The 21,135-nt window shown below is 25.5% G+C and overlaps 2 protein-coding genes across 2 annotated transcripts in view; one reads left to right on the top strand and one right to left on the bottom strand.

The window, feature by feature from the left end:
- The first annotated feature begins 799 nt into the window (after window positions 1–799).
- On the top strand, window positions 800–21,045 carry LOC122501266 (transcription factor Sox-21-B-like). The gene is made up of 3 exons (XM_043610600.1): window positions 800–1,236; window positions 2,056–2,662; window positions 19,532–21,045. Exons 2-3 carry the CDS (start codon window positions 2,460–2,462, stop codon window positions 20,316–20,318), a joined length of 990 nt encoding a protein of 329 aa, XP_043466535.1. The 5' UTR covers window positions 800–1,236; window positions 2,056–2,459; the 3' UTR covers window positions 20,319–21,045.
- Window positions 8,835–21,135, bottom strand: part of LOC122501264 — a 69,346-nt gene continuing 57,045 nt past the window's right edge. The window contains exon 17 of the mRNA XM_043610597.1: window positions 8,835–8,979. Coding sequence (XP_043466532.1) covers window position 8,979 — 1 coding nt within the window. The 3' untranslated portion in view covers window positions 8,835–8,978. The remainder of the gene's footprint in view (window positions 8,980–21,135) is intronic.

Raw genomic sequence — 21,135 nt, 5'->3', positions numbered from 1 at the left:
CTGTATTGGAATAATATTTATACTCTCGTATGAATACATTAACTCCTAATCTGGAGTAGATTTTTAACTCTAAAATTTTCACTCTCTACTCCGGTTACTGATTACTGACAACATTTTTTACAGTGGAGCCGCAGTAAATATAATCAGGAATTAGAAGTAAAATTTTTTGAATTAAATAAAAGTTTTAAAAAGTGAGTTAATCTAGAGTAAAACAAACGAGTTAATCATCAACTCTATTCGGAGTCATTTCGCAATTACATTTGTTACTTTACTACAATATGGCATGGCCATCATATTTTATTGTTTAAATTAACACTCAGTAGAGTTAAGTTTTAACCCCCTAATATTTTTCTTTCTCTCCTGGAGTTAATATACAGAAGAGTAGCTTTTTCTCCCTACAATTACTCTCGCATCTGTTAAGTTAAAGTTAAAATCACTATGCCTCAGAATTGAAATCCCTGCCATTAAGAGTTAAAATCACTCCGAAAAGGAGTAAACTTCAAAAGACCATCCAAAAAACCACAAACTTATGAAGAAAAACCTGGTGATTTTCCCACACCACTAATCGAAAAAACGATGTTTCGAACTCGCAAAACAAACAAGTAAACAAACATTCTTTCAGCAGTGCAATCAATTATAACATATGTTTAATGACGAAACAATTGCATGAAAGGAGCGAATAATCAAACAGTTAGCCACGTTTGTGGCATGTGTGCATATATAAGGTCAGGATGTTGAAAGGGCGATAATCCTCTCGCTTGATAGTACATCCGTGAGCTTTTCCTAGTTGGTATTGGGAAGAACTTTGAGGTGGTGCGAGAATAACTTTCCCACCTGTTGAATACGTCACATCGACGTCCGCCATGTCTAGAAAACAGCCAATCGTGGGTGTGCATTAGTGATGGTATGTAGTGGGAGCAGAAGAGCTTGTCTGGTTGGCTCACTCGAGCTTCCCTCGTCTCTCCCTCGGGATCCCGTTTAGAACCCCCGTAAATGTTTCCGCAGAATCTCACTTCACCCTGACAACGTCCCTGTGACATCCTACGCGATTCACTCGTCCCCAAAAGAAAAGAAATTCTTTAACAAACAACTCTAAAAAAAAAAATAACAAAATAAAAATCTATTGTTCGTGCTATCTACCAGTCAATGTTTTTCTTGGGATTTTTCAACCTTCTATCAACAACGGATCCTTCTCAGCTGGAAATCAAGATTTACCAAGATCGAAGATAATCCTCCGTATGTAAATTTTGCTCAGTCTGCTATTCTAATCCAAAAGGGAAAGTCATATCAAATAGGAAACTTGAAAATTGATCTCAATGTCTGTGAAGAGATACATTGCTCTTAAAGTTCAATAGATACAAAACTTAATTTTTAATTGTCTGTGTAAACTTTGTTTTCACAACAAATCTGAATCATTAGGACAACAGAATAAATTTGTTCCTTTTGTTTCTAATACAAAAATTTTTGTTTTATTTATTACTTTTACAATATTAATCAAAATTTCTTCGTTGTTACAAACCTTTTTGTTGCTTCTTTATTTATTGTTCTTGTTAACTATTGTTTCTACAACAAATCAAAATTGTTAAAAGAACAGTATAAATTTTTTTTGTCGTTCTTATAAAATTTGTTCTGCTGTCCTAACTATTTAAGATTTGTTGTCAAACAACATCAACAAAAATTTGTTATTTCAATTTTTTAAAGAACTGCTAAAATAGAGCTAACAAATTTCTTTTATTGTTGTTGCTTAAAAAGATTTGTTACTTTTTCACAACAAATCTAAATTTTTAGGACAACAACAAAAATTTATTGGATGATTTTATTTTGTAAAGAGTCGTTGAAGTAGAATCATAAATTGTTAGGACAACAAAATAAATTTCTTTGTTTTATACGAACCATCCAATTGACAAATTAACAATCTTTTTTTTCCGTATCACTTTGAATCTGATATATATTTAATATTCAGAAGAAAAGTTTTAGAAATAACAAAACAACAAAGTTTTCTTCGAAAATTAAATTCCTTACAACAATCTAATAAATTTTTCATTTTTCATTCAGGTTCTAACATCATGAGTTACAACTACCAAGAAATAAACAAATCCGGACTCACACTGTGCAGAAATTAACACCTGTTTATTGTCGGAATAAAAAATCAACCTACAATACACAATAAACAAATCGAACAAGTGACTTTTCAAAAAATTTCTGAAGTGTTAAACATTCAGTGAATTATACCAAACATCAAAAACAGTTTTTGAAAATATTTTGTGAATTTATTTTTCGCCGAGGAAAAGATTTTTAAAAACAGTGATTCAAGTCACTTTAAAAACAAAATAATAATAATGAAATTTTTGATTCAAAATGAGTGGTTAAAGTGAAGAAGAACGTTGCAGATAAAACAATTTTTTTAAGGTGCTTGTTTAAATTGATTGAGAAGAATATATTTATTTAATTGTATCGCCATGTCGTCTAAATCACTTCACAACGAACATATCAAAAGGCCCATGAATGCCTTTATGGTTTGGTCACGAGGGCAGCGACGAAAAATGGCACAGGAAAATCCGAAAATGCACAATTCCGAAATTTCCAAGAGATTGGGTGCTGAGTGGAAGCTCCTCAGTGAAAGTGAGAAGCGACCCTTCATCGATGAGGCCAAGAGGTTACGGTAAGTTAATAATTTTCAAAAAATTCTGAACGTTCAAATAAATGAAATATTTTTTCAATATAAATATTTGCAGAACTTAGTCAGAAAATTTAATCCATTTATTTTATTTATACTTCTGATTGCAGTAAGTAAAAATAAAATCATCATTATAAAAATCATAAACGTATACCTAATATTTTGGAGCTTCATAACTTATTTTTTAATGCTTGACATAATATTGTTAAAACAAAATATAAATTAATAAAAAAATTTCATTCATTTGAACGTTTAAAACTTCAAGAACATTATTTAATTTAACTTTTAATTAAAATTAAACATTCAATTGAAAATGTATTCGAGTAAAAATATATTAATTTGAAAATATATTCAAATGAAAATTTTAATAACAATCAACGAAAAAGTAATTTTTTATTTATTTCGAAAAACATACAATAAAGTTAAGAAAAATCTGTGGAAACAAAATATAAATTGAAAAGCACTGATTTCTAATCAGCGTTAATTAACAAGTAGCAAGAGAATTAATATCCTTTTTAATTTCCTGTTTAAAAAATTTTCATAAACATCTGTCTTACGGTGCCAAAAGATTTCTGTTCTTTTTTTCACTACAAATATATATTTGAGGGAGATAAGCTCTAGATTTATAATTCCTTACTATCAGTATTTATTTATCAAGCATTCTTCCTTATCGGCAAATTTAATATATAATAAAATATTTTTCAAGATTTGTTCAAACTCAGACAACTTCAGTTTTTCTCAGGATATCGAAAATTGAGACAAAAAACATCAAAACTTTGCATTGCAACAATTTTGATAAGTTTTATGTCTCAATTTGATATCCTCGGAAAAACTGAGTCTATATGAAATATTATTTTTGAAATAAGTGTAAATTAACCCCTAATTAAACGTAAATTAAATTTAAATCAATTATTCACGTATTTTAATCATCTACTGATTCAAATTTGAAAAATTAACCCCAATTAATTGCAACCGAAATCTCAATTTTAAAATCGCAAACTAAATTCAAAAATCACAAATTTCTCTTGATTATAAAGAAAAAAATATATATTAATTCGAATTTCGAATTAAGCCAAACTTAAAGATAGAAATTGTAATTCAAAACTGAAAATTGGAAAATTGCTCTAAACTTCAGATAATCAGAACTATAATTTTAAGTAAAATACAGTCGGCTCTCGAAAAATTGAATTTCAAGGGACAAAGAAAAACTTACAAATATTGAGGGTTTTATTTATCGATAGTTTCAAATGTTAAAAATTTTTCAAGGGACCAGAAAACAAATTTAATTTGTTACTGTAATTAATTTTTATTTAATATTGTCAATTAATTCATATTATTAATTAGAAATATAAAAAAAATTAGATTTAAAACAATTTTTTTAAACTAAAATTCTTCTGAAATTAGTTAAATTTTTTAATATATATATTTAATTAATTATTAAAAATAATGGATTTATAAAAGAATTTTAGAAAGCACTAAAACAAATGGAATTTTGAAGTAATTACAAATGATTGCAGAAATCAATTATTTTCAAGAGTATAGTAAAATTCTTCTCAGAAATTAAGTTATTCTCAAAAACTTTCCTTAATTCAATAATTTTTAATATCTACTACTTTAATAAAAGTTCCTAAAAGAATTCAATTGGTTAAACAAAATTTTAATAAAATTGTACGCAGATATTTAATTATTTTCATAAATAATAAAAATTTCACAGGAATTCAATTATTTACAAATTATTTTCTAATATTATTCAATTATTTTCAAAAATAATAATATTTCTTTTGGGAATTCAATTATTTTCATAAATAATAAAACTCAATGCTGAATTTCAATTATTTGTAATACAATTTTAATGAAATTTCTCGAAAAAAGTTATTATTCTTAAAAATTTTATTAATATTTATCAAAGAAATTGAATTATTTTAATAACATTTGCTACAATTTATTTATTAGAATTTAAGTATTATTTTCAATACATTTTTAATTAAATTACTTTAAAGAATAAAATTATTTTCAAAAATTTTAATGAAATTCTTTGCGTAACACTTTAATTTTTTTCAAAATAATTTTAATAAAATTCTTCGCAGAAATCTAATTAAGTTTAAAAATTTACAAAAATTCTCGTCCAAATTTAAATTATCTATATAAATAATAAAATTTTTCTCCTAAATTCAATTATTTTCAAAACTTTTAATCAAATTCTTGGCAGAATTTAAATTATTTTGAATATAATTTTCATCAAATTTCTCGAAAAATGCAATTATTCTTCAAAATTTTATTAAAATTTGTCAAGAGAATTCAATTATTTAAAAATTTGTTGATAAAATTATTTATGAAAATTCAATTTTAAGAAACATTCAATTGTTTAATAAAATATTCATTTTTATAGTTAAATAATTGAATTCTCGTAGAATTTTCTAATAAATATTGATTTAAAAATGAATTTCAAATTAAAATCTTTGAAAATTTGAACTTTTTATACTTTTAATTAAGAATTCTATAGAATTAATTTTTCTCAAAAAGTTTAATGGAATTTTTTTTAATTATTTGAAGTTTTTAATTTCTAATATATGAAGAATTTTAGTTTAAAATTCTAGAAATGAATAATCGTAATGATAACTCGTAACAGTAACAAAGTAACAAGTTTTAATTATTATAAAATATGAAGAAAGCGATTACTCCAAGTCGAAGACTCGGAGTGATCGATATCTTCATGTTTTATATTAATATTCTTATATATTATTCAATTTTAAATTTTTGAATATCTTAATTTCTATAAAAAAAATTATTAAATATTTATTTAAAAATGAATTTATTAATGTTTTCGAATAATTTTCGTTTTAAATACCTGGAAAAATTACGTTTCTTAACCAGGAAAACCTGGAAAAGTCAGGGAAATTGAAAAGATCAAAAGCGTGGCAACCTTAATGTTCGCTCACTTTCAATTGAATCCCAATAAAAGGTTGAATTTATTAAAAAAAAAAAAATTTAAGCCGAAAGAATTTAAAGTATTGTTTAGTAATTTCGCACGAGATAAAACCCCAAACCGGTAATAAAGCATAGCAGATTAATTGAAATTGAAATTATTGACTGTATATGTATACACATAATGAATATAATATTCGCATATAAAACAGTTTTATCTCCATAACACCGAATTTTCGCCGCACGGTTAATTGCTCTTTAGATACGAACACTTGAATGAAATTATTACGTAAAAGGGGTGGCGGAGGGGGTGTATCAGGGCCTGCGTAACGAAAGGGGAAGCAACGTAGTTCATAATATTGTACATTGTTACTAAGCTAAGGGCGTGCTTCTCTAAGCTGGGGTAGGATATCAGAAGAACAGGGTAGCACTTATAGAGAAATAGGGGGAGGGGGGACCTTTATTGCCGACCCTGAATATTTAATCACTGTTATGAGTTTATTTAGTTCACTGAGCTCAGAAGCGGTGCGAGTTATCGCAAATAATTCCAAGATCATAATCCAATTGGTCGATATATATTTTTTTTATATTTTCTACCCTAATTTTTTCTTCCTACCCTAATTTTTAAAATAATAAATCTTAATAATAAAAAATTTTTTCCAAATATTCAAAGGATAAATTTATTATTTCTACATCTTTTTTTTTCCTAATTTTACGTTATTTTTCTAATTATTGGCCAATCAGGGGTTCGATTTTGTAATTTAACTTTCACTTTCGATTCGACTTTGACATCGACATTGACTTTAACTTTCAAAGTCAGAGTAAAAATTAAAGTCAAAGTCAGAGTCTTCAGTTAATGTCAATGTCAAAATCGAATCGAAAGTCAAAGTCAAATTATAAAATCGCACCCCAGTGAAAAACGGCAGTTAATTCAATCAGTTTTAACAACTAATTTCCAATCAAATTTGAAATTATTGTTTTCAAAAATTTTTTAACTAAAATTCTCTATAAATCCATTATTTTTAATAATTTTTGAAAAAGTTCTTTGAGAATTTTCAAATTCGTTTGTTTACAATTCAATTTTACAAAATTTTAATTATTCGGACATTCTTCAATTAAATATATATTAGAAAATAAAAACTTGAAATAATTTCAAAAAAAAATTCAATTAAACTTTTTCAAAAGAATTAATTCTACAGAATTGTTTGTTAAAAATATGAAAAATTAGGAATTTTAATGATTTTAATTTGAAGCCTTTGCAAAATTCAATTATATTTAAAAATCCACGTTACAATGCTTTTAATCTTTAATTTATAATCTAAAATTTTAACAGAAATTTATTTTTAAAACAATTTTTATTAGTAAATTCTACGAAAATGCAATTATTTAAATACAACAATAAATTATTTAATTAATTATAATTAGTTAATTAAAATTAAATTTTCAAAAAAAAAAATTGTCAACAAATCTTTAAATAATTAAATTTTTTATACGAATCTTAATAAAATTTTTAAGAATAATTAAATTTTTCGACGAATTGTATTAAAATTAGATTAAAAATAATTGAAATTCTGCAATGAGTTTTATTATTTATGAAAATAATTACATTCCTAAAAAAATTTTATTATTTATTAAAATTATTGCGAATTATTGCGAAGAAATTTATGAAAAAATTGGTAAATAATTGAATTCTCGAGAAAAAATTTATTATTTATGAAAATAATTCATTTCTTATGAAGAATTTTATTTAAATTTTTTTAAATAATTGAATTCTCATAAAAAACGTATTATTTGTGAAAATAATTGAATTCTAAGAAGAAATATATTGAAAATATAATTGAATTATGTAGAAAAATTTTATTAAAATTGCAATTTTATTAACTAAATCTTGTAAAGAATTTTGTCAACATTTTTTTAAATAATTGAATTTTTAAAAGAAGTTTATTTAAATTTTTCGAAATAATTGAATATGTCACAACTATTCTTTTTGAATTTTCTGAATATATTTGAATTCCTTAGAGAAACTTCATTAAAAAATAAAAAAAAATTGAAATTGGTGCGAAGAAATTCATAAAAAAATTAATTAGTAATTGAATTCCTGTGAAATTTGTATTAATATTTTGTTTAAATAATTGCATTCTTTTGGGTAATTTTATTAAAATAGTAGATATTATAAATAATTGAAATGAGGAAATTTTTTGAAAATAATTGGAATTTTGCCAAGAATTTTATTAAATTTTTTGAAAATAATTGAATTTCGGAGAAGAATATTATTACTTATAAAGATAATTGAAATTTTAATGAGAATTTAAACAAATTTTTGAACATAATTGAATTTCTGCGAAGAATTTTATTTCTTTTAAAAATAATTGGATTTTCCTGCAATAATTTGTAATTTCTCTAGAATTCTTCAAATTATATCGTACAATTTACGAACTTTTCGTTTTCTTTTTCAATCAAATTGCGGACTGTACGGACTATTTTTCAAAAAACTGACTTTTACGGATTTGAAGTAAATTTACGGACCATTACGGGATTTACGGATCTAGTTCGAGCCCTGCAGAGTTTAAAAAAAATTGAGGGTCAAAAAGTGCGTATAAGCAAATACATCCTCTTTTTTTCTAAACACGCGAATATAACCGATATTCCCGGAAGAGGCGACGACGTTGGCCGGAAATTGAAAAGGCGTGCAGCATTGCTACTATCTCGTTGGGTGCGCGTATAACAAAATAGAAAGAAAAAAGCACCCGCGGAGGGAGGCAGAGAAAAAAAAGCGAAGGGTGAAATACATACATACAAACATATACATAGAGAAAATGATAGAAGAAAAAAAAGAGAAGACAAGGTGAGAAAAGCAAAGAAAGAATTCGATGCCGGTATTTCCAAATCCATTTTTACGACGATAGTGCGAGAGAAGAGGTGGTGGAGAGGTGGCGGAGAGGGGAGGGTCGTAAAATAAAAAGCAGGATGATAAAGTCGTTCCGCTGAAACCGGCCACGGTGCCGACGACGTCGTTCCGTTGACGCCACGCTGTCACTAGCCCCGACGTAATCTGTCCGTTCGTTCACGGCGACTCACAATGTGGCCCTCGAGATAACAAATAAAGCCCCATTGTCGCAATTGTGTGGATTTAAAAGGATTTGCGCCTCTCTGCCTCCATAGCCTCTTCTCTGCCCGTCCGACGAGTCCCCCCCTCACATCCCGACCACCTCCTAGACTCACACCCCACATCATTTTCATCGTCCTATATACCCGGCACCGAACTGCAACATTATCCTATGAAGAGAGCAACGTCCAAGATCATCCGGAAACAGTTCGACGACGCATCATAAAGCTCCATTTTACCGATTAGTCAAGGGTGCAAAAAAAAGGTTTCCCTAAAAAAAGAAAATTACAAAAAAATAAATAATTGCAAAAAGAAAACTATAAAAAAAATTTACTTTCTACACTTTAAGAACAAAGTCTCAAAGCACTTACACCTAAAACCAGTTTTTTCTTAAATTCAATTATTTTTTGGGCTTCAAAGAAAAATAAGACAGTTTTAGTTAGGTCTTAAAATCAGTTTTCTATTCAGAAATTTAGTCAATATTTGGACTAAAGTAAATTGTTTTAGTCAAAATTAGACTAAAAGAAACTTTGGTTTTCAATGTTTCACTAATTGAAATCACGAGAATGGAGTCACTGAAAATCAGTCAAATTTCACTGATTCAGTTCAAGAAAGCATTTGATTGACTTCAATAAAAATTACTTTATAATAATAAATACTTATTTCATAATAGACAAGCAATCGTTTAGTTGAGTCAACTAAATTTTCTATCATGGATTTTTTAGACACTATTTGAAAATTTCTTATATGTAAAAAAAATGTACACCCAAAAAAAAAAATATATATAGGGGAGTATAGTCGAGGTTGGACCACTGTCAAAAGTAATAAAATTCAATTATGTTCAAAATTAAAAAAATAATAATTTAATATTTAAAAAAGAAGTTATTGATGTTTTTAAATAATTTTGCAATTAAAGAAATGAGTAAATAAATGTAACAGAACATTTTTTTGAGTAAAATTTTTTCCTTTATTTTCTAAAAATTCAAAAATTTTCATTTTCAAGTAATTTACAAATATAATTTTTTTATAATTTTTTCCTTTTATTTTTAAAAAACTTTGAATTTTATTAAAAGAATTGTAACCAAGAAATAGAAATTATGTACATTAATTCCTTAGGACAATTGAAAATTTTCTACAAAAATATTTTAACCCTTTGAGGCAACATGAACATTTTTTTATTAACTCGTGCATAAATTTCCTAATTTTTAAAACTGAATATTGAAACAATAATTTTCACATAGTCTGAAAAATTGCATATGACAGACACTGGTCTTCAAATAAAAAACTTCAATAACTGTTCCTGAAAAGTTTGCTTAAAAATCAAAAATCGCGATTTTTTAAGAAAAAATTTGGTCCTCAAAGGGTTAAGAAACGGGAATATGTAATGTTTTTTTTCTAAAATAAAAGAATGAGTTTGTGAACAATATTGTTGTTGAGAAATAAAAATTATCCATAAAATGGGTATTTATATTTCCTATTTTTTATTCATAATTTTTTAACAATTTTCTATTTTTTATAAATAAAAATGAGAAAAATTTGCATAATTTATTAGATCAGTCAAACGAAATTTGTTATAGAAAAAATTTAGATAAATTTAAAGATTTATTTAAAAATTTACTGAATTAATGTTTATAGTTTATTAAATAATTTTTAATTTATATTCAATTTGACATTACAAAGCCCAACAATTTAGAGAAAGAAAAAGAAAAATTCTAATTTGACTTTCATTTTCACTTTCACATTCACAAAATTTTATTCTTATTTTAACAAGTTTTTATTTTCACTTTTATTCTCACTTTGATAAATTTTTAGTTAAATTTTCCTTTCAACAAATTTTTCTTTTCTATGGATTTAAAAAGATTTTTTATAATTTTTTAAAGTGAAAATAAAAATCTGTTAAAATGAAAATGAAAATAATATGATAGATTTTTATTTTCCTTTTCACATTAACAAATTTTTATTTTCATTTTTATTCTCAATTTGATAGATTTTTAGTTTCATTTTCACTTTAACAGATTTTTATTTTCACTTTCATTTTCGCTTTAAAAAATTATAACAATCTTAAAATCTTGAAATCTACAAAAAATTAAAGTGAAAATAAAAATCTGTTATAGTTAAAATGAAACTAAAAATCCATCAAAGTGAGAATTAGAGTCAAATTAGAAATTAAATTACATAATCCACCACCATAGGAATTCATATTCACTTTCACTTTAATAAACTTTTTTATCGTTTTGAAATAAAAAATAAAATGAAAAATAAAAATTTATCAAAGTATAAATCAATGTTAAAAATTAAAATGAAAGTAAAAGTAAATTATATTTATAAGTTAAATTAAATAATAATTAACTTAATTATTTTAATTATTATATAATTAAATTATATAATAGACCCCCTGTTAAAACGGAAGTAAAAGTAAAAATTATCGAATGTAAAAATGAAAGTAAAATTTAATAAATTTATAAAAGTAAAAATGAATACAGATAAAAAATGTTTGCCTTGCATCATACGTGGATGGAAAATTATATTAAATTTTGTAAAAGTATTTCACAATTTGGAGAAAAAATCCGATAAAGCGAAATTTTTATATAAAAAATACCTACTGAAGTTTAAAAAAACTTCTGTGAATTTTAATATAATTATATTATAGAATTTTAGTTAAATTTCAATATAACTTTACTAAATTTTATATTATTTCTATCACTGTTTAATATTTTTTATGTCAAAATTTCAGTTTGATGCACTTTTTCCCCAAATTGTAAAATACTTTTACAAAATTTAATATATATTTTCTTTCCGTCTAGTAAAAGTGAAAATGAAACTAAAAATCCGTCAAGATGAGTGTAAATTAGAATTGAATTAATGAACGAATAAATAGAAAAGAATACAAGAAATTAAAAGTCCGTCAAAGCGAAAATAAAAGTGAGAATGAAAGTAAAAATGAAAGTGAAAATAAAATTCGATCATCGACTCCATTTTAAAAATTGTAATTTAGAAATATAAAAAGTAACACGAAAAACAAAAGAAACAATACTAGAAGACAAGAAACGAATAACAACCAAAAATAGGGTAAATTTTTAACTCCTAATAGGATTCTATAAAAGTCACCCCTTTTTTGGAGCTTCAGCAAAAAGAGTAGAATAAAAACTTTACCACACCACTGCAATTAAAAAACCGAAAATAAAATCCAAAAACCAAATAAATAATAAAAGAAAAAAGTGCCCTACATTTAAAAATATTCAATAATTAATAAATCCTCAAATTTCCCAAATAAAAAAAAAATAAATAAAAAAAAAAAAAAACTTTTCCGACAAAAGTCATTAGAAGTTGTTAGGAGATTTTGATTTTATTTACACCTTCGACTTATAGAAGCTTATGGTGCGCCAACGAAATAGCGCTGTTTATCGCGAATGTGAATTGTAAAGATTACGCTCAATGTTTATGCATTTATGCTGAATTATTGTCGGAGCTTTACCAATGTTTATGCTGATTTACGCTTTGTGCTATCTACCGGGACACATTGTCCCGGAATTATTATTCCATTTCTCTCCTACGTTATTCCCACACCATCGTTGCTTTTCATTGCTTCTGTTTCGTGCACTCGTCTCCTAACGAAATTTACCGGCCGTACACAATTTCATTATTGCCAAAAGACTCTCTAGTCTCGAAACAAACACCCGTCAAACTCATATACAAACAAAACGTTTCATTATATTCCTATTCTTGGTTTGATTTGTTTATTCATACACTTTAAATACAATCATTTCTCCTCTACTTTATACAATCTTCGTTACACTGTTCTCTAATTTCATCATTTTATAATATATATTCTCGTCCAAAAATTTTACAAAATTTCCTTCATCAAAAATGAGAACACAAAAAAAATCAAAAAAATAATCAAATATTTTATTGGCTGAATTTTTTTCCAAGGTTGCCACGCTCATATGAAATTCCCTGACTTTTCCAGATTTTTAAAACTATATTTATTTTTTACCATATTAAATAACTAATAAATTATTATAAATAAATATATAGTCATTATTGTTTTTCCAATGGAATTAAAATTTTCAAAATATTCAAATTAAAACCTTTATAAAACATGAAGAAATCGACCAATCCGAGTCTTCGACTCGGAGTGATCGATATCTTCATGTTTTATAAAATTTATAATAATTTAAATTTCCATAAAATTCTTCAAAAAAAAAAATGAAATTATTTATAAAAATTTTGTAATAAAATCCTTCGCAAGAATTCAATTATTTTTTAAAGGACTAAAATTTTTCATATCAATTCAATTATTAAAAAAAAAATGTAACACAATTCGTTGTAAGAATTCAATTATTTTCATAAATAATAAAATTTTTCATAGGATTTTAATTTTTAATACAATTTTTAAAAAAATCCTAAAAAAATGTAAATAATTTCAAAAATTTTTTGCAAGAATTCAATTTTATTTCACAAATAATGAAGTTCTTCGCTGAAATTCAAATTAGTTTCAAAATTTACTATTCTAATAAAATTTCTCAAAAGAATTCAATTATTATCAGAAATAATAAAATTCTTCACAGGATTTCAATTATTTATAACACAATTTTAAGTCAATTCTTCGAAAAATGAAATTAATTTCGAAAATTTTATTAAAATTCTTCAAAAGAAGTAAATTAACAATTATCAATTATTTTTAATAATTTTTGAAAAAGTACTTTGAGAATTTTCAAATCCATTTGTTTACAATTCAATTTTACGAAATTTCGATTATTTGGAAATTCTTCAATTTGTTTTAGTGTTTTTAACTAAAATCCTTCTATAAATCCATTATTTTTAATAACTAGTAAAATATATATTAGAAAATTTAACTAATTTCAACAGAATTGAAATTAAAATTTTTCAAAAAAATTAGTTACATAAAATTAAAAATTAAAATTATGAAAATTAAAATTTTCAAAGATTTTAATTTGAAACCTTTTCAAAATTCAATTATTTGTAAAAAAAAAATCACGCTATACAAATCTTGTGAAATTTTTATTATTTATAAAAATAATGAAATTTTTGCGTAAAATTTTATTAACTTTTTTTTTTTAAAGTGAATATTTTAAAAAATAATTGAATTGTTTTGTAAAACTTTATTAAAATAGTAGATATTAAAAATCATTGAATTAAAGAAAATTTTTGAAAATAATTGAAATTTTTCCAAGGAATTTTTATTATTTATAAAGATAATTAAAATTTTGCCGAGAATTTAAAAAAATTTTTGAAAATAATTGAGTTTCTGCAATCATTTGTAAAAAAATTAATTAATTAATTAATTAATTAAGTTCTTTAAAATTTCTTATGAAATTCATTGAAAATTGAAATTTTATTAAATTTCAAATTAAAACCAATTCAAATTCATCTATTTTTTAATTTTTAGAATCTTTTCATAAATAATAACATTCTTCGTGAAAATTCAATTATTTTTAGTAATAGTAAAATTTGTTGCAAAAATTCAATTATTTTTAAACGAAATTTTAATAAAATTTCACGAACGAATACAATTATTTTCTAAAATTTTGATAAATCCTTTGAATGAATTCAATTATTTTCAAGAAAATTTCACAAAAGAATTCAATTTTTTTCTTAATTTGTTATAAAATATTTCGAAAAAATTCAATTACTTTCTAAAATTTTAATAAATCCTGCAAAACCATTCAATTTTATTTAAAAGTAGTAAACTTATTTGCAGAAATTCAATTATTTTTAATACAATTTTAATAAAATTTCATGCAAGAATTCAATTTTATTTTTAATTTTTAATAATATTTTTTGAAAAGATTCAATTAATTTCTAAAATTTTAATAAATACTTCGAAACAATTCAATTATTTTTATAAATAGTAAACTTCTTTGCAAAAACTTACTTGTTTTCTATACAAAATTTCACAAAAAAAATCAATTTTTTTCTTCATTCTTATAAAATTTTTCAAAAGAATTAAATTATACTTTCAAAAATTTTAATAAAATTCAATATTTAAATGTTCAATTTAAATTATTAACAAACACGATTATTTTTAAGACTTGAAAGAAATTGTTCATAAAATTCAATTATTTTCAAAATTTTTAACTAAAATTATAAAGAAATTCCATTATTATTTAAAAAAAAATTATAAGAAATCCTTGAAAAAGAATTTAATTCGAATTTTCATAAATTTTAACAAAATTCTACACGAGAATTCAATTATTTTACTAAATAATAAATTTCTTTAAAGGAATTCTATTATTATCAAATTTTTTGATAAAATTTTTTGCAACAATTTGATGATTTTCAATACATTAATTTTAAAATTAAAATTATTTAAAAATAAAAATTATTAAAAAAAGTTTAAAAATAAAGAGATAATAAAATATGATAGTTTCTTCAAGAATTAAGTTATTTGAAAAGAAATGATTGTCAGAAGTAAAAAAAAATTGAAGCTTTTGTATTAATATTTGTGGTAATTTCATAGTTTATAGACACAAAAATTCATAATTTTCTTATAAATTCCAGAAATTGAATATTTTTCCAATACAAAAAAAAATCCAATAACTTTAGAAAACAACAATTTTCCAGAATTCCGATCAAAATTCCCTGACTTTTCCAGATTTTTTCAATGTTTAAAAAATTCCCTGACATTTCCGCAGGTTTTCCAGGTTGCGTGACAATAACCCTGAAGTATTCATTTAAGATATTTTCAAAAATATACCAGTTTTCCGTAAAGTAACAATTACTTTGATAATTCCTTTTCTATATATAGATGAAAAATGACGAATTTTATTTATTCTTTCGCTTTTTTTGAAAAGAAGGATCTTTGTAAAAAGAGGAGTTGAATTCAAGTTGGACTTTTATTCTGCAGGGTGTCGATAAAAAAGTATTCCATGCGCGAGAATCCTGTTTCATACGTGACAAAACGGGCGCGTCTCATTTTTTTTTCTTTTTCATGAGCGTTCTTGGCAATACGGAATGCGCGAAAGCTCTAAGAATGTTTCTTTTTCTTTTATCTCCGCGAAGCGAAGCATAAATAAGGGCTACGTTTGTGCGGTGCTGGGTACATAATGGAGCATTATGTGACGGAGATATCATGCTCGCGCCCCCTCCGACCTCCTTGTATGTACAAGATATTTACTACAAATACCCATGGTAACTCATATCTTTTTAAGAACCTCCAGAACGATAGTAAGTCGCATTGTACTGATTTTAACGCATTAATTTCATAACTTCATTTTAAAAGCCAAAAACCAGCCGCAACCTCGCCATGGCGAAAAATAAAAAGAAGAAAGAGTAAACTAAAATAAATAATATCGATTAGATTTTTTTTTAAATTTACTAATTAGACACAAATTTTTACTACAAACAGGAATGCAACAAACATTTAGTTTAGTATTTCCCTGATTTCCAGATAAAATTTTCACTTTTCTCCTGACCCTAAAGAATATTCTGATTCACTCTAAAAATTATTAAATACCTGTAAATACTCAAAAAAAATTTCTATTTAATTTATTTACTAATTTCTTTAATTGTAAAATTAATCGAAAACATCAATAACTTCTTTTGTGAATAAATATTTAATCATTATTATTTTTCCAAAGAATCAAAATTTCCAAAACATTCAAATTCAAACCTTTTTGAAATTCAATAACATATAAGAATATTATTATAAAACATGAAGATACCGATCACTCCGAGTCTTCGACTCGGATTAAAAATAAAATTATTATTTTACATAAAAATATTGTTACTTTAACTTCTTCGAAATTATTTTCATCATTTAAATTATTCAATTATTATTTTCTAGAATTTTTAACAAAAATTCTTCTTTAAATCAATTATTTTTAATAATTTTTGAAAAAGTTCTTTGATAATTTTCAAATCCATCTGTTCACAATTCAATTTTATGAAATTTCGATTATTTGAAAATTCTTCAGTTAAATATATATTAGAAATTAAAAACTTAAATAATTTAACAAAAAAATTCAATTAAACTTTTTCAAAATGAGATTATAAAAATTAATTCTACAAAATTGTTAGTTAAAAGTACGAGAAATTCCGATTTTCAAAGATTTGAATTTCAAACCTTTTCAAAATTTCTAAAAATCCATTCCATAATGCTTTTAATATTAAATTAATATCAAAAATTGTAATAATAATTTTTCAAAATAATTAAAAACTGTTTGAAGAATTTTATTAAAATTTTTCAAAATAATTGAATTCCTGAAAATAATTTAAATAACAATTTATGCAAATAATCAACATTTGTGACTGAAATTTTCAGTAATTTTTTAATTGACCCTTCAGTGAAATTTCAATGAATCAAATCACGAGATCTTTAATTAAAATTATTTTTTAAAACAATTATTTTTAATGATTTTGGAAAAAATTCTTCGAGAATATTTAAATCAATTTTAAAAATTAAATTTTACGAAATTTCGATTATTCGGAAATTCTTTAATTAAATATATTTTAGAAAATAGAAATTCATATTTTTAAAATTTAATTATTTCAAAAAATTAACGCTATAATGCTTTCAATATTCAATTATTATCTAAAATTCATTTTTAAATCAATTTTTATTAGAAAATTCTACGATAATTAAATTATTTCAATACAAACATAAATAATTTATTGAATAATTAAATGTTTCCCAAAATTGAATTCCCATAAAGAATTGAAAAAACATATATTTCAATAATAATTAAATTCTTTCGACAAATTTTAATAACATTTTTTTAAATAATTACATTTGTCTAAGAATTCGATTTAAAAAAATTGAAATTTGAAATTTTGAATCCCTGTACAAAAATTTATTATTTATGAAAAATAATTGAATTCTTTTGGAAAATTTTATTAAAATAGTAAATATTGCAAATCATTGAATTGAGGAAAATTTTTGAAGATATTTGAAACTTTGCCAAGAAATTTATTAGGTGGCAACCAAAAATGCGGATTAAATCATAATTTGATCAATATTTTTGTTATTACTTTGATCTACTTGAGTATCAATTTGAAACTTTCAAGAAAACTGTGCTTTTAAACACAATTGAAATATAAAATCTTTCACTCGACAAAACAATTTTTGTACACTTTCCGAATTATAAATCGAATTAGAAAAAAATTTTCATTTTTGAATGGACCACATGGAGAAAAATATAGAGTAACTTTTACTATAAAACCCAATTTTACAATTTTAAAACCCAAATTGTCTGGAACTTCTGCGCATTTTTAGCAATTTTTACTATTTTTGAAGTGAATGTTACTACGTTTGAAGTATATTTATTGAAAAAATTATTAAAATTTACTTCGAATGTAGCAAAATTAACTTTGAAAATTGTAAAAGTTGCCAGAAATGCGCAGAAGTTTCAGATAGATTAGGTTTTACTGTAAAAGTATAGTAAAAGTTACTTTATTGGGTTTTCCCTGTAAGATAGAGTTTACCTAAGATAGCATAAAGGATTTCTATCCCAAAATTTATCTTTTTAATTCAACGTGGAAAAGAGAATAAATTTATTTTGATCCTAATAATTATTTAAGAAAAATAAATTTGTCCCACCATGAAATTTTACTTATCCTGTACCTTGAAAACAAAGAAAATTTGAATTTCAGAGAGAATAGAAATTTTATCATGTTTTATTACTCTGGGCATATCTTTTAAAACAGAAGTTTACAACGCAGCCTTTCAAAGATTACACTCACATACACACACTGTTCCCAGAACATCACCTGGTGTCTTTTATCTAAAGTCCCTTATCATACGGATTTCATGGATTTGTATGAAAGCAAAACAAAGGAAACAAAGCTATTCGACTGGTCCTTTCCGTAAGATAGTGAAATTTACAGAAAATAAAAGTCGCCCACGACAAATGTCAATTGAATTTCAAACTACATGCCCATAACAAAATTCATATCAAGAAACATATATAGTGATGGCAAATAAATATAAATGTCCGAAAACATTTTGTAAAATTATTTTAATTTTGGGCATGTTCGTATTGAATTTTTCTGTTTTAAATAATTAAATCCTTAAAGAATTTTTATTTCGGAAAATTGAATAATTTTAATTCTTGTGAAAAAATATAGAACAAGTACCTATTTATTTAAAATTTAAATATTTATTTATCAAAATTAATGTTTTGAATAATTTAATTTAGAGAGGTCAGGGAAGTAGAAAATTAAATTTTTGCAACAGCACTGAATAAAATAAACGACATTTTCAATCTTTTTTTGCATCTTTAATCGCCTTTTTTTCTCCTTAAAGTCGATCCAAGGCCTGCATATATACAGTTAACTTTCTTTCAAGCAAGGAAACAATTGATACTTCATAAAGTACTTGAAAAATACGGTTTAAAAATATAGAGCAAATATAGACATAAGTGGAGAGTAAATAAGTTATGTCCGATAATGAGAAAGAGGAAGTTACACAATAAAGTGGATAAAATTTAATAAAGATGATTTTTACTGAAATAACAATTTCTATCAGAGAGACATATCTTCTTCCCTCCTATATACTTCTACATCACTTTGTACTATAATCACTTTGAGAAATTTTTCTTTCTAATTAAACAATTTTTTTTTCCCGATCCACCCCTTTCTCTTTTCCACTGAGTGCATTGTATAACGCACACACAAGTTTTCCGAAACCCCATTCCAAGTGACAAGCAACAAAAGCTTTTGACTTTTCCTTTCTCTATTCAATTAATCTAGTCCCTAAAGTTACTCGCCAACAGTTGTTGGACTTTACAACAATAACAATGAGCAACAACAACAAGACTAAATCGACTTGACCCTAAAACACGACTCTCTGCTTTTTGTTCCAGGGCACTACACATGAAGGAGCACCCAGATTACAAATACCGTCCACGTCGAAAGCCAAAATCACTCGTCAAGAAGGAAAATAAATTTGGCTTTTCCCTCTCACCATTGACAATGTCACCAACCGAATCTCTCAGTTCAATTTCACGTGGTTTAATACCACCTCTAGCATCGCCAATGAATCATTCTCTAATTGCTCACGACGATCTCAAAATTCCCCGATTTTTCCCCCACTTTCCCTATCCTCTCTATCCAATTCAACACAAATTAGGCGAGGACTTCAGCGGCGGTAAGCTCGCCGCTGATTTAGCCTTCCAAGCAATTTACGGATCAGGTGGTACATTCTACTCCGGACATCAATCAGTCACATGGCCCGGTATCACGACACCAACTTGTCTTCAACCAAATTGCGGCTGTCCAAGTCCATCGAAAGAGCCAAAGAGAACATTCCTCCCCGAGAAGCCCGAGGATAAACCTTTCCCAAGTCCCGTCAAACCAGACGACGATCGTTTCAGTCTCGACAATAGGGACAGTGTCAGAGAAGAAGGTTGCTACAGAAAAATTGAGGACAATTTCACATCATCAGATAAGCCTCAAGAAGAGGACAAATCCGATGATCGTTATTCATCATCGCCACCACCTCCGCCGCCGCCAGTGGAGAGATTCGAAAAATTTCGCAATATCTCCACTGTTCTTAGCTCCCTACCGTCGACGACAAAAACCGAGAGCAGTAGTGTTTTCTCAGTGCAAAGTCTCACGGGGAATACATCGACGAGGGGTCATGTTATATGAAGACCGCTTCCGGTTCTCCCGGATCTGAATTTTCGGGGGAACCTCATTACCAATTGGACGACACCCGATTGGTGGCGTGTGCCTCCAATTTTGTCGCCAATTTCCCAAACTTCTTGCACTGCGACTGATCTATCGACAACGACGACAACCATAACAAGTGGAGTATCGTCTAGAAGAGACGATGACGACTCCTCGAGATTACTGAGTAATCCCAGAACTCCGAGAACTTCTTCCGTTGCCAGTGTTCAGTGAACTTCGGCATTACATCCGTTATAATTTTCAATTCGTCTTTTATTTTTTTTAAACATTTCTTTTAACCGAATTAATTTCTCAATGATCAGCGATAGGAGGAGCGAATTTCTCTGACAAGGCAAAAATTAATACAGTGGAACTTGGATTATCCTACTCTCTAAATTTCAATTAGTTAAAAATAACTAATTTGATAGCAAAAAGTCAGTCACTGATTCAAACAGTAATTGCAAAAAGTCATCCATGATTTTTCTAATGCTAGTTATTTTTAACTAATTCAAATTTAGAAAGTATTTGGGTCGGACCTGACAGTCGATTATGTAACCAGAGAAAGTATTTAAAAATGCAGACTTTACAAATCAACAATGAAAAATTACGGACCAATTACTGTCAAAAATATAACCAGTCCGAATCAAATAAACGAACATTTTGCTTAAAACTATAAATTAAATTTTTCATAACTATAAAACATGAAGATATCGATAACTCCGAGTTCGGAGTGATTCGACTCGGAGTAATCGCTTTCTTTATGTTTTATAATAATTAAAGATGTCAAATTAATAAAATC

This window comes from Leptopilina heterotoma, unplaced genomic scaffold (assembly GCF_015476425.1).
Source record: "Leptopilina heterotoma isolate Lh14 unplaced genomic scaffold, ASM1547642v1 Lhet_206, whole genome shotgun sequence".
Taxonomy (NCBI): Eukaryota; Metazoa; Arthropoda; class Insecta; order Hymenoptera; family Figitidae; genus Leptopilina; species Leptopilina heterotoma.
This window is presented reverse-complemented; position numbering and strand designations above follow the sequence as displayed.

Excerpts from the sequence above, each read along its gene's own strand:
- LOC122501266 (XM_043610600.1), top strand. The coding sequence starts at position 2,460 with ATGTCGTCTAAATCACTTCACAACGAACATATCAAAAGGCCCATGAAT. Across the intron at positions 2,663-19,531 it reads GATGAGGCCAAGAGGTTACG|GGCACTACACATGAAGGAGC; the intron begins GTAAGTTAATAA and ends TTTTTGTTCCAG.